Source organism: Rana temporaria (assembly GCF_905171775.1).
Source record: "Rana temporaria chromosome 9 unlocalized genomic scaffold, aRanTem1.1 chr9e, whole genome shotgun sequence".
Lineage (NCBI taxonomy): Eukaryota > Metazoa > Chordata > Amphibia > Anura > Ranidae > Rana > Rana temporaria.
In genome coordinates, this window is record NW_024404481.1 from 118,410 (window position 1) to 130,697 (window position 12,288).

Consider the following 12,288-nt stretch of genomic DNA (forward strand, 5'->3'; position numbering starts at 1 on the left):
GAGGAGGAATGGTGATCAGAGATGTGAGTGTCAATGGGGCGCGGGGGGGGGGGGGGGTGCATCAGCAAAATCCCATCGACTTTATCCACTTCAGTCCTGGAGAATTTGGCTGCCCAAAGACAAGACCAGTTTTTGCGATTCGGCACTGCGTTGCTTTAACTGACAATTGCGTGGTCGTGCGACGTGGCTCCCAAACAAAATTGGCGTCCTTTTTTTCCCACAAATAGAGCTTTCTTTTGGTGGTATTTGATCACCTCTGCGGTTTTTATTTTTTGCGCTATAAACAAAAATAGAGCGACAATTTTGAAAAAAAATACAACATTTTTTACTTTTTTCTATAATAAATATCCCCAAAAAATATCTAAAAAATGTTTTCCCTCAGTTTAGTCCGATACGTATTCTTCTACCTATTTTTGGTAAATAAAATCGCAAAAATCGTTTATCGATTGGTTTGCGCAAAAGTTATCGAGTCTACAAAATAGGGGATAGTTTTATGGCATTTTTATTAATATTTTTATTTTTTTACTAGTAATGGCGGCGATCAGCGAATTTTATCGTGACTGCGACATTATGGCGGACACATCGGACACTTTTGGCGCTATTTTGGGACTATTGTAATTTTTACAGCGATCAGTGCCATAACAATGCACTGAGTACTGTGTAAATGACACTGGCTTGGAAGGGGTTAACCACTAGGGGGCAGGGAAGGGGTTAATGTGAAGTTCCACCCGGATTTTTATTTTTTTTTGTTACCAATAATCCCAAAAAATAAAAAAAAATTACTTTTTCTCTTTCGTTCATAGACGGACACAGCATCCTTTGACCTTAGGGTTATGCTTCTTCCTACCAGGAGATTTTAGGCAGAATTCTTACAGCACTTAAGGTGTTAAAAACTTTCCTTCATGCCGCTCCTCCCAGGGGGCGTGGCTCCCCCAGGCATAACCCCCACTCTGCTTCAGCAGCCTCAGTTTGTTTCTGCCTAACCGTCAGGAGAGTCAGGCTCTCTCTGGAGTCCTGGACTCTGGAGTTTTTTCTTGCAAATTTTTTTGCTTTTTGCGAGTTTTTCCTCGCTTTTTTATTTTATTTTTGAATCTTGCGATTCTTCTATCAACAGCCGACTGGGTGACAGGCTGGGTCCTCGACCCTTGTAGTCCCCCCAGGTTCGGCTTTCGAGCGTGTGCCGGCCCTCAGCTCCGCTTTGGGACGTCCACGACGGGCCCCGTTGCTCCAGGGGCGGCCGGGGAACTTCGGTTCTAGGGCACACATATGACCGGTCTCTATGGCCTTGTCACAGTGTGTCTGGCTGACAACCATGCCGTTCGCGGACGTTGGTTCTGTCTGGGATACCTCCAGCCGGGTAGTCGCAGGACAGGTAAGTAGTGGCCCCTTACTCAGGTAAGTGGTCTGGCTGGAATGTTTTCCCTTGGGAGGTCGACTGAGGGTTTTTCCCTGCTTTCCTCTCTCCCTTATTCCTCTCCCTCCTTCCCCCTTTGGGTGACGGCTGTGCAGGGGGTTTTTTTCTCTGGGGCTCATTTTTTTCACTCGTGGTATGGCTGGGGCTGTTCTGTGTCACTGCAGGGGACTGTGGTGGACATTCTGGGCATTTTTGTGTGTGCTGTGTGCTGTTTTGGTGTACTGTCATTTTTGGGTACACTGTCTTTTTAAAACTGCGCAACGGCGGCCATTTTGCCGGAGCCGCGCTTGTATTATTCGGCGGCCATTTTCTTGTGGCCGGCGCCGTTTTCAGCACTAGTTCGGCCTCTAGTGGCCGTTTCGGCGGGGAAAAAAGACCGCGAATCATCTGAGGGGACAGACGCAGCGCTGCAGCTTCTCCTCAGCACACACTTGCCTTCACAGACCGCGCTGTACCAGGGGGTGGTGAGTCTCAGGGGGCCCCATACTGTGCTCTAGCGGCCGGGAGGTGACCTGTGGGGGACTTTTTTCCTGCCATTGGCAGTGGGGGTGACACGGCAGCTGCAATATGGAGCCTGAATCAGGCCCCTCATTCCTCACAATGCCGGAATTAACCCTTAAGCGCCCCTTCCCCTGCCACATCTGTTGAGTCGGTGTCGGCTGTCCTGGAGTCTTTTTCTCACCAGGTTTGGAGCAGCCAGTGCTCGGTTGGGGGGTAAAAAAGCGCCCCCCCGGAGGCTGTTTCTGGGGATATCTCTGACGCAGAATCTGATGCTTCTGGTTCTGTCATGTCAGAGGATACGGGCTTAACCCACATGGACAGCGAGGATGACTCTGCTGCGGAGTCTGCTGACAAGGAATTTGTTGGAGCTCTTATTACTGCGGTGCGTGAGGCTCTTCATTTAGAGGATTTGGCGGAGACACCAGCGGTGTCAGTCCTTTTGGATTCCGCAAACCACCGCGTACCGCTAAGGTATTCCCTTGTGTTCCTTATTTGGACAATTTGTTGTATAAGGAATGGGATACACCGCAAAAGGCTTTTACTATTCCTAAAAGCTTTGCTACCCGTTACCCCCTGGAGGAGGACTTTTAAAAAAAAAAAAAAAAAAAAAAAAAAGTGGGTCACTCCTCCGTCGGTGGACCCTCCTGTGTCCAGACTGAGTAAGGCTACTACGTTGCCTGTGGAGGGGGCTCCTGCTTTCAAGGACCCCGCTGATAGGAGAGTGGAGGCCGTGGCCCGCTCCCTGTTCTCGGTGGTGGGTTCGGCGGTAAGGCCGGCTCTGGCCGGCGCCCTGGTTGCTCAGAAGCTAACTGAAAGGGCGAAGCTCCTGCTGCAGGATCTGGAGGTCCAGGGTGCTTCCGAGTCCTCTAGGGACCTGGCTGAACAGTTGATTCAGGGTCAGAAGTTTCTCTGCGAGGCGGATATGGATTAGATTCCTTTGCTTTCCAGGGCTTCTGTCTACGCAGTGGTTCTGCGCCGCCTTATATGGCTGAAGTGCTGGTCGGCTGACCAGTCCTCAAAAAAGGCCTTGATAGATTTGCCTTTTAAGGGCGGACGGCTTTTGGGGGCATCCCTGGATGACATCATTAAGGATGCCACTGGAGGTAAGAGCACCTTGCTCCCTCAGTCGGGGAAGGGTAGGGAACCTCGCCGCAAGCAAGGTCCTACTTTTACTACCCCCTAAGCGGTTTTTTCGTGCGGCTGGAAAGGTCCGCAAGGTGCAAAAGCCCTTGCTGCCGGGCGTAAGCGCCCCTGGTTCAAAAAAACCGAACAAGCCTGCGGACAAGCCTGCTTCCGCATGAAGGTCAGCCCCCGCCCGGGTCTCGGGTGGGGGGACGGCTTCACGACTTCGTGGATCGGTGGAGTTCTCTTCTATCCGACCGTTGGGTTTGCGAGGTGGTCGCCTCGGGGTACAAGATAGAGTTCCTTTCTTGTCCCCCAAAACAGATTTTTTCCATCCAACCTCCAGCTTCCTCCGGATCGTCGGCTAGCCCTGTCCGGGGCTGTCCAGGATCTTCTGGACAGGGGGGTGGTTGTGCCGGTCCCCTCGCTGGAACGGTTTCGGGGGTTCTACTCCAATCTGTTCGTGGTCCCCAAGAAGGGAGGGGTTCGCCCTATCCTGGACCTAAAGGCCCTCAACTCCTTTGTCAAGGTGCAGCGATTCAGGGTGGAGTCGGTCCGTTCTATCATAGCGTCCCTCCACCAGGGGGACTTCATGGCGTCCTTAGACATCATGGACGCATACCTGCATGTTCCCGTTGGCACAAGCCACCAAAAGGTATCTGCGCTTTGCGATCGGGGAGGACCACTATCAATTCGTGGCCCTCCCGTTCGGGCTGGCGTCGGCACCACGGGTGTTCACCAAGGTGCTCGCCCCGATCCTGGCCTTGCTACGGCAGCGAGGGATCGCTATCGTGGGATACCTGGACGACCTTCTCCTGAGAGCTTCTTCAGGCTCAGAGTTAGAGGAGGACGTGTCCATCACGTGTCGGACTCTGCAGGAGTTCGGCTGGTTTTCTGAATCTCAGAAAATCAGTGTTGGTTCCGTCCCAGAGGCTGGAACACCTGGGGCTGGTTTTGGATTCGGGGGAGACAAAAGTGTTCCTCCCATCGCAAAACCTGCTGACCCTGCAATCTGCAGTGAGACAGTTGTTGACCCAGAAGTGGTCATCTCTTCGCTTCTGCATGCGGGTTCTGGGTCTGATGGTGGCCTCCTTCGAGGCGGTTCTGTATGCCCAATTCCACACCAGGGTACTACAGAAGGAGATTCTGTCACGATGGGACAGGGTCCCATCTTCTCTGGATCGCCAGATTCGGTTGAGCCATCTGGCCAAATCTTCCCTGGCATGGTGGCTGACGTCTCCGGTGCTTCGGTCCGGGAAGTCTTTTCTTCCGTGCCGCTGGACAGTGGTCACGACGGATGCCAGCCTCTTCGGCTGGGGGGGCGTCTGGGGCACCCAGTCAGCCCAGGGGCGCTGGACTCGGGAGGAGTCCCGCCTGCCGATCAATATCCTGGAGCTCCGAGCAATCAAGCTGTGCCTTGTCAGGTGGTCGCTGGAGCTACAGGGCCGTCCTGTCAGGATCCAGTCCGACAACGCCACGGCCGTGGCGTACGTCAATCATCAGGGCGGCACAAGGAGCTCGGCCGCGGCGACGGAGGTCGCTCACATACTTCGGTGGGCCGAAAGGTCCGTTCCGGCCCTGTCGGCGGTATACATTCCGGGAGTTCTGAATTGGCAAGCCGACTTCCTGAGTCGCACGACTCTGGATCAAGGGGAGTGGTCTCTCCACCCGGAGGTGTTTCAGATCCTGTGCCAAAAAATGGGGCACTCCAGACGTAGACCTTCTGGCGTCCCGTCTCAATCGGAAGGTGCCACGGTTTGTGGCCAGGTCAAGGGACCCGTGGGCAGACGCGTCAGACGCGTTGGTGGCTCCCTGGGGTCAATATCACCTGATTTACGCCTTCCCTCCTCTAAGGCTCCTACCCCGCCTGCTGCGCAGGGTGGAAGCCGAAGGGATTCCAACGATCCTGATCGCCCCAGATTGGCCGCGTCGCTCTTGGTACGCGGACCTGGTACGTCTGGTGGCAGACGCCCCCTGGCGCCTGCCTCTGAGGGAAGATCTCCTGTCTCAGGGCCCGATCTTCCATCCTGCTTTACGGTCACTGGCTTTAACGGCGTGGCTGTTGAGAACCAGGTACTGAAGGACCGGGGCCTGTCGGGCCCGGTAATCTCTACCATGATGCGTGCACGGAAGTCCACTTCTCGAAAAATTTACCATCGTACATGGAAAGCATACATCTCTATGTGTGAGGAGATGAAGTGGCACCCCCGTACGTACGTGGTGTCCCAGATCCTGCTGTTCCTACAGCGGGGAGTGGACCAGGCTCTTGCCTTGAGCACGATCAAGAGTCAGATTTCTGCTCTGGCTGTTTATTTTCAGCGTCCCGTGGCAGCGCACTCTTTGGTTCGCACGTTTGTGCAGGGGGTCCGGCATGTGGCCCCCCCGGTGCGCCCTCCGCTACCTTCTTGGGACTTGAACTTGGTCCTCTCGGCGCTTCAGCGTGCCCCCTTTGAGGACATTCGGGAGATCCCCTTGCTGACTTTGTCGCAGAAGGTGATCTTTCTGGTAGCTATTACCTCTATCAGACGAGTGTCTGAACTGGCGGCCTTGTCTTGCAAGGCCCCCTACTTGGTCATCCATCAGGATAAGGCGGTGCTGCGCCCGCAGCCCTCTTTTCTTCCGAAGGTCGTTTCGGCCTTTTCACATTAACGAGGACATTGTTGTTCCATCATTATGTCCTCAGCCGAAGAACCCGAAGGAGGCCTCTTTACATTCTCTGGATGTGGTTCGGGCCCTTCGAGTTTACTTGTCGGCGACAGCTCCGTTCCGGAAGTCGGACTCGCTGTTCGTGTCTGTGTCCGGTCCCAGTATGGGCCTGGCAGTCTCGTCGGCCACCATTTCCAGGTGGATCCGACAGGTTGTGCTTCAGGCCTACGCCCTGAAGGGGCGGGCGCCTCCCTTTCGGGTCATGGCGCATTCGACCAGGGCGATCGGGGCCTCCTGGGCTTCCGACACCAAGCCTCTGTGTTACAGGTGTGTAAGGCTGCGACCTGGTCGTCGGTCCACACTTTCTCAAAGTTTTATAAGGTGGATGTGAGTGCATCTTCTGATGCCTCATTCGGCCGCAGGGTGTTACAGGCGGCAGTTTACGGTTGGAGTTCCTCCGTTGAGTAACTCCGGTTTTGTTTGGGGTGTAACCTGTTGTTTGCTGTGTTATTTTTCCCACCCCTCGTTTTTTTGACACTGCTTGGGGACGTCCCGAAGGTCAAAGGATGCTGTGTCCGTCTATGAACGAAAGAGAAAAAAGGATTTTTGTACGCACCGTAAAATCCATTTCTCTGAGTTCATAGACGGACACAGCACCCACCCCTCCTTGGTTTGTACTGCTTGTTACGAACTGAGGCTGCTGAAGCAGAGTGGGGGTTATGCCTGGGGGAGCCACGCCCCCTGGGAGGAGCGGCATGAAGGAAAGTTTTTAACACCTTAAGTGCTGTAGAATTCTGCCTAAATCTCCTGGTAGGAAGAAGCATAACCCTAAGGTCAAAGGATGCTGTGTCCGTCTATGAACTCAGAGAAATGGATTTTACGGTGAGTACAAAAATCCTTTTTTTTTTTTTTTTTTTTATATATACTTACCAGAAATAGCAGTTGCTATGCGGAAGTCCGTAATCTGCCTCTTCATCATCCGCGGCGGGTCTTCTTCCTGTGAATGGGGCGCGCTGCCTTCTAGGAACTGTGTGTATCCCAGAGAGCAGCCGGCCCATTCACAAACAGACGTGCGTCTCGCGCATGCGCAGTAGGAAATGGGCAGTGAAGCCGCACGGCTTCACTGCCTGTTTCCCTTACTGAGGATGGCGGCGCCGGGAGCTGCTAGGATCGAGGGGTCGGCCTCGTGGGGGGGGAGGGGGGCTGACATCGCGGGCGAGTAGGACAGGTAAGTGTTTGTAGCTGCTGACTTAAAAAAAAAAAAAAATTAAATCGTGGGTGGAACCTTCCTTTAAGTGTGTCCTAGGAAGTGATTCTAACTGTGTGGGGGCGGGGCTTACTGTGACACGACACTGATCCCTGCTCCTGATGAGAGGGAACAGACGATCAGTGTCCTGTCACTAGGCAGAACAGGGAGATGCCTTGTTTATACTGATATCTCCCCATTCTGCAGCTCTGTGACCCGATCGCAGGTCCCCGCGGGCACAGTCGTGGAGCTCGCTCGCGCACAGCGCGAAAATCAAAGTAACGTAAATATACGCTACTTTGCGCAGCCGTGCCATTCTGTCGACGTAAAAGTACAGGAGGCGATCGGCAAGCGGTTAATTAAGCGATTCTCATGGCATTTCAAAGGCGGTTTGACCCGCGTTGCGTTTCTTTGGACGCAGAATCTTCCATTAAAGAGTATTAGCGCCGTGGACAAAGCAAGTCAAATATCGCATTTGACTGGAATACCTTCCGACACAAACCGTAAGAAATGAAATAAAATTTATATTTTGGTGTTCTGGGGAGGGCCGGAGTTGGCGCCTTCTCTGTGACTAAGGCCCCTTTCACACGGGGCAGGGGAGGTGCGGTGGGATATAGCGGCGTGATTTTTAGTGCCGCTATAGCGTCTTATTTGTCGCGATTTATTTATTCGGCCACTAGCGGCCTGAAAAGGGGTTAATACCGCCGGCATTGCACCTTTGCAGAGGCGTATTGCCGGCGGTATTACCGCGGTTTCCAATTGATTTCAATGGGTAGGAGCGGTAAACGCCCCGCCCCAAAGATGCGGCCAGCAGGACTTTTGAAGCGGTCCTGCTAGCGCACCGCTTCAGTGTGAAAGCCTTTCGGGCTTTCACACTGAAGACTGCAGACCACGATTTTTTTAAGGCGGTATACCAGCGATATTTTTAGCGCTGAAAAATGTGTGCGTGTGAAAGGGGCCTAAGACCCCTTCTATCCAGGCGCCTCCATTATTATAAAAGAAGAGTTGTAACTCGTCCTTTTTGTGTTTTTATTTGTCCAGATTAAGAAGTTATCTCGCTGGGAAGTGATTGACGTCGTGAGAACCATGTCCACGGAACAAGCGCGCTCGGGGGAGGGGCCCATGAGTAAATTCGCCCGAGGTTCCCGCTTCTCGGTGGCCGAACACCAGGAGAGATACAAGGAGGAATGCCAGAGAATATTCGATCTGCAGAACAAGTACGATCATTCATTGTTCTCTGACGTTTGGGAGAATTTGTCGCGGGTCAGATTTGTGGTTGGAAGGGAAATGAAGGTTCCTCCAGCAGGTGGCGACTCTCCGCCTTTTATTTGTACGCTGTCTGTGGTGCCAACTAGAGCTGGGGAAGAAATCCATTCAGATTCTGACCGAATCAATTATTGATTTATTTCTTTTCATATGGCCGCCGCTCCACGGACTAGGCCAAAGCCGCGGCCTTGCCTAAAAAATCCTGCTCGCAGCTCGCCGCAATCCTGGGAAAAGGCCTTGCGGCTTCGGCATAGTCCGTGGCCTTTTCCCAGGATCGCGGCGATCTGCGAGCAGGATTTTTTAGGCGAGGCCGCGGCTTCGGCATAGTCCGAGAATAAATGTGGCCTCAGGGTTGGTGGTCAGTAGGAGGAGTAGTAGGGCCCCTATTAGTATTAGGAATAGTATCCCATCATTGATATTGGTAGAAGAAATAGTGGCCCCCTTGGTATCAGTGGAAGGAATAGTGGCCCCCTTGGTATCAGTGGAAGGAATAGTGGCTCCCTTGGTATCAGTGGAAGGAATAGTGGCCCCCTTGGTATCAGTGGAAGGAATAGTGGCCCCCTTGGTATCAGTGGAAGGAATAGTGGCCCCCCTTGGTATCAGTGGAAGAAATAGTGGCCCCCTTGGTATCAGTGGAAGGAATAGTGGCCCCCTTGGTATCAGTGGAAGAAATAGTGGCCCCTTTGGTATCAGTGAAAGGAATAGTGGCCCCCTTGGTATCAGTGGAAGGAATGGTGGCCCCCTTGGTATCAGTGGAAGAAATAGTGGCCCCTTTGGTATCAGTGAAAGGAATAGTGGCCCCCTTGGTATCAGTGGAAGGAATGGTGGCCCCCTTGGTATCAGTGGAAGGAATAGTGGCCCCCTTGGTATCAGTGGAAGGAATAGTGGCCCCCCTTGGTATCAGTGGAAGGAATAGTGGCCCCCTTGGTATCAGTGGAAGGAATAGTGGCCCCCTTGGTATCGGTGGAAGAAATAGTGGCCCCCTTGGTATCAGTGGAAGAAATAGTGGCCCCCTTGGTATCAGTGGAAGGAATAGTGGCTCCCTTGGTATCAGTGGAAGAAATAGTGGCCCCCTTGGTATCGGTGGAAGGAATAGTGGCCCCCTTGGTATCGGTGGAAGGAATAGTGGCCCCCTTGGTATCAGTGGAAGGAATAGTGGCCCCCTTGGTATCAGTGGAAGGAATAGTGGCCCCCTTGGTATCAGTGGAAGGAATAGTGGCCCCCCTTGGTATCAGTGGAAGGAATAGTGGCCCCCTTGGTATCAGTGGAAGAAATAGTGGCCCCCTTGGTATCAGTGGAAGAAATAGTGGCCCCCTTGGTATCAGTGGAAGGAATAGTGGCCCCCTTGGTATCAGTGGAAGGAATAGTGGCCCCCTTGGTATCAGTGGAAGGAATAGTGCCCCCCTTGGTATCAGTGGAAGGAATAGTGGCCCCCTTGGTATCAGTGGAAGGAATAGTGGCCCCCTTGGTATCAGTGGAAGGAATAGTGGCTCCCTTGGTATCAGTGGAAGAAATAGTGGCCCCTTTGGTATCGGTGAAAGGAATAGTGGCCCCCTTGGTATCAGTGGAAGGAATGGTGGCCCCCTTGGTATCGGTGGAAGGAATAGTGGCCCCCTTGGTATCCGTGGAAGAAATAGTGGCCCCCTTGGTATCAGTGGAAGAAATAGTGGCCCCCTTGGTATCAGTGGAAGGAATAGTGGCCCCCTTGGTATCAGTGGAAGGAATAGTGGCCCCTTTGGTATCGGTGAAAGGAATAGTGGCCCCCTTGGTATCAGTGGAAGGAATGGTGGCCCCCTTGGTATCAGTGGAAGGAATAGTGGCCCCCTTGGTATCAGTGGAAGAAATAGTGGCCCCCTTGGTATCAGTGGAAGAAATAGTGGCCCCTTTGGTATCGGTGAAAGGAATAGTGGCCCCCTTGGTATCAGTGGAAGGAATGGTGGCCCCCTTGGTATCAGTGGAAGGAATAGTGGCCCCCTTGGTATCAGTGGAAGGAATAGTGGCCCCCTTGGTATCAGTGGAAGGAATAGTGGCCCCCTTGGTATCAGTGGAAGGAATAGTGGCTCCCTTGGTATCAGTGGAAGGAATAGTGGCCCCCTTGGTATCAATGGAAGGAATAGTGGCCTCCTTGGTATAAGTGGAAGGAATAGTGCCCCTCTTGGTATCAGTGGAAGGAATAGTGGCCCCCCTTGGTATCAGTGGAAGGAATAGTGGCCCCCTTGGTATCAGTGGAAGGAATAGTGGCCCCCTTGGTATCAGTGGAAGGAATAGTGGCCCCCTTGGTATCAGTGGAAGGAATGGTGCCCCAAGGACCGAATAAAGGCTAGCAAAGGGCCACATCTGGCCCTCGGGCAGCAGTTTGGAGACCCCTGAACTAGAGCAGATTACAAACATTGGATTGAACAAATGAACTGCAGGTGACACTGTATATAAGAAATATAAGATATAATATAAGATATAATATAATATAAGATATAAGATACAATATAAGATAAAATATAAGATATAATAAAGAAAGAAATCCATGAATTGCACAAAATCAAAACATAAATGAGAGAAACGCGTTACACGAACGTTGGGAATTCCATGCAAATCGGATGCACCAGATGTGGCGACCAGCAACACAAAACATGAAATAGAATAGAAATGATCTGTGCTGAAAAGGATATTCCACCTGGTGGACTCTGAGAAAGGTGAGCTGTGATTGGACGATTTTACCCGAGCTCCACCCACTGATATATTTTATATCCAGGGGGTGGAGCCTGGGGCTCTGACTCCCAAGGTTGCCGATAGCAATAAGAATAAAGCCGGCAACTTGGAGAGCTCTTGTGAAGAAAATTATTTATTAGCTACATGTATGATACAAAAGATGCTGACGCGTTTCGGCTTTTTGCAGCCTTCCTCATAGCATACCATAAAACAGACTGTAACCATCAATCCCAAAGTGTATTGTATGTATTGGGGGTACCCCCGGATGGGTTAAACGTGTGTCCTTCCCCTCCCCCATGCAGGGTGTTGGAGTCGGCGGAGGTTTTGTCCACAGACACAGACAGCAGTTCCGCAGAAGACAGCGACTTCGAGGAGATGGGGAAGAACATCGAGAACATGCTCCAGAACAAGAAGACGAGTTCCCAGCTTTCCCGGGAGAGAGAAGAGCAGGAGAGGAAGGAGCTGCAGAGGATGCTGATGGGGGAAGACAGCGGCAACGACAAAGAGAGGAACCGCAAGAAGGACAGGAAGGGACTGTGTGAGTGTCCCCTCCCCCCCCCCCGTTATATCTCCCCCCCCCCCCATTATATCTCTCCCCCCCCCCATTATATCTCTCCCCCCCCCCACATTATATCTCTCCCCCCCCCCCCACATTATATCTCTGACTGCAGGCTACACTTATAATGTGTGAGTGTCCCCCCCGTCCCCCCCATTATATCTCTGACTGCAGGCTACACTCCGGGGGTATAAACCCATCGGTCACGTGACCTCTCCCTGAATCTCGGTGATCTTTGTGTATTTCTCCCAGTAATTCCGTGTGAGACTTCCTGTAATAAAGACCGCCCCCTGCTGCCCTCTCTCCTTGTGCAGGCAGACTGGTCTTGTCTCCGCCTCTCCTGTAGTTTTCTGTAGTGGGTGGAGCTAGGGTTATGAGCGTCTGTTTTGGGGATACGACCGTTCATTGCTGGGGATACGATCGTCCATTGTTGGGGATACGATCGTCCGTTGTTGGGGATACGATCGTCCATTTTTGGGTGATACGATCGTCCGTTGTTGGGGATACGATCGTCCATTTTTGGGTGATACGATCATCCGTTGTTGGGGATATGACCGTCCGTTGTTGGGGATACGATCGTCCATTTTTGGGTGATACAATCGTCCGTTGTTGGGGATATGACCGTCCGTTGTTGGGGATACGATCGTCCATTTTTGGGTGATACGATCGTCCGTTGTTGGGGATATGACCGTCCGTTGTTGGGGATACGATCGTCCATTTTTGGGTGATACGATCGTCCGTTGTTGGGGATACGACCGTCCGTTGTTGGGGATACGACCGTCCGTTGTTGGGGATACGACCGTCCGTTGTTGGGGATACGATCGTCCGTTG

General features: G+C 52.5%; 1 protein-coding gene across 1 annotated transcript in view; it reads left to right on the top strand.

Annotated features, from left to right (window-relative positions):
• Positions 1 to 12,288, top strand: part of TAF1 (TATA-box binding protein associated factor 1) — a 127,831-nt gene that overhangs the window by 63,700 nt on the left and 51,843 nt on the right. The window contains exons 22-23 of the mRNA XM_040334447.1: positions 7,971 to 8,146; positions 11,204 to 11,439. Coding sequence (XP_040190381.1) covers positions 7,971 to 8,146; positions 11,204 to 11,439 — 412 coding nt within the window. The remainder of the gene's footprint in view (positions 1 to 7,970; positions 8,147 to 11,203; positions 11,440 to 12,288) is intronic.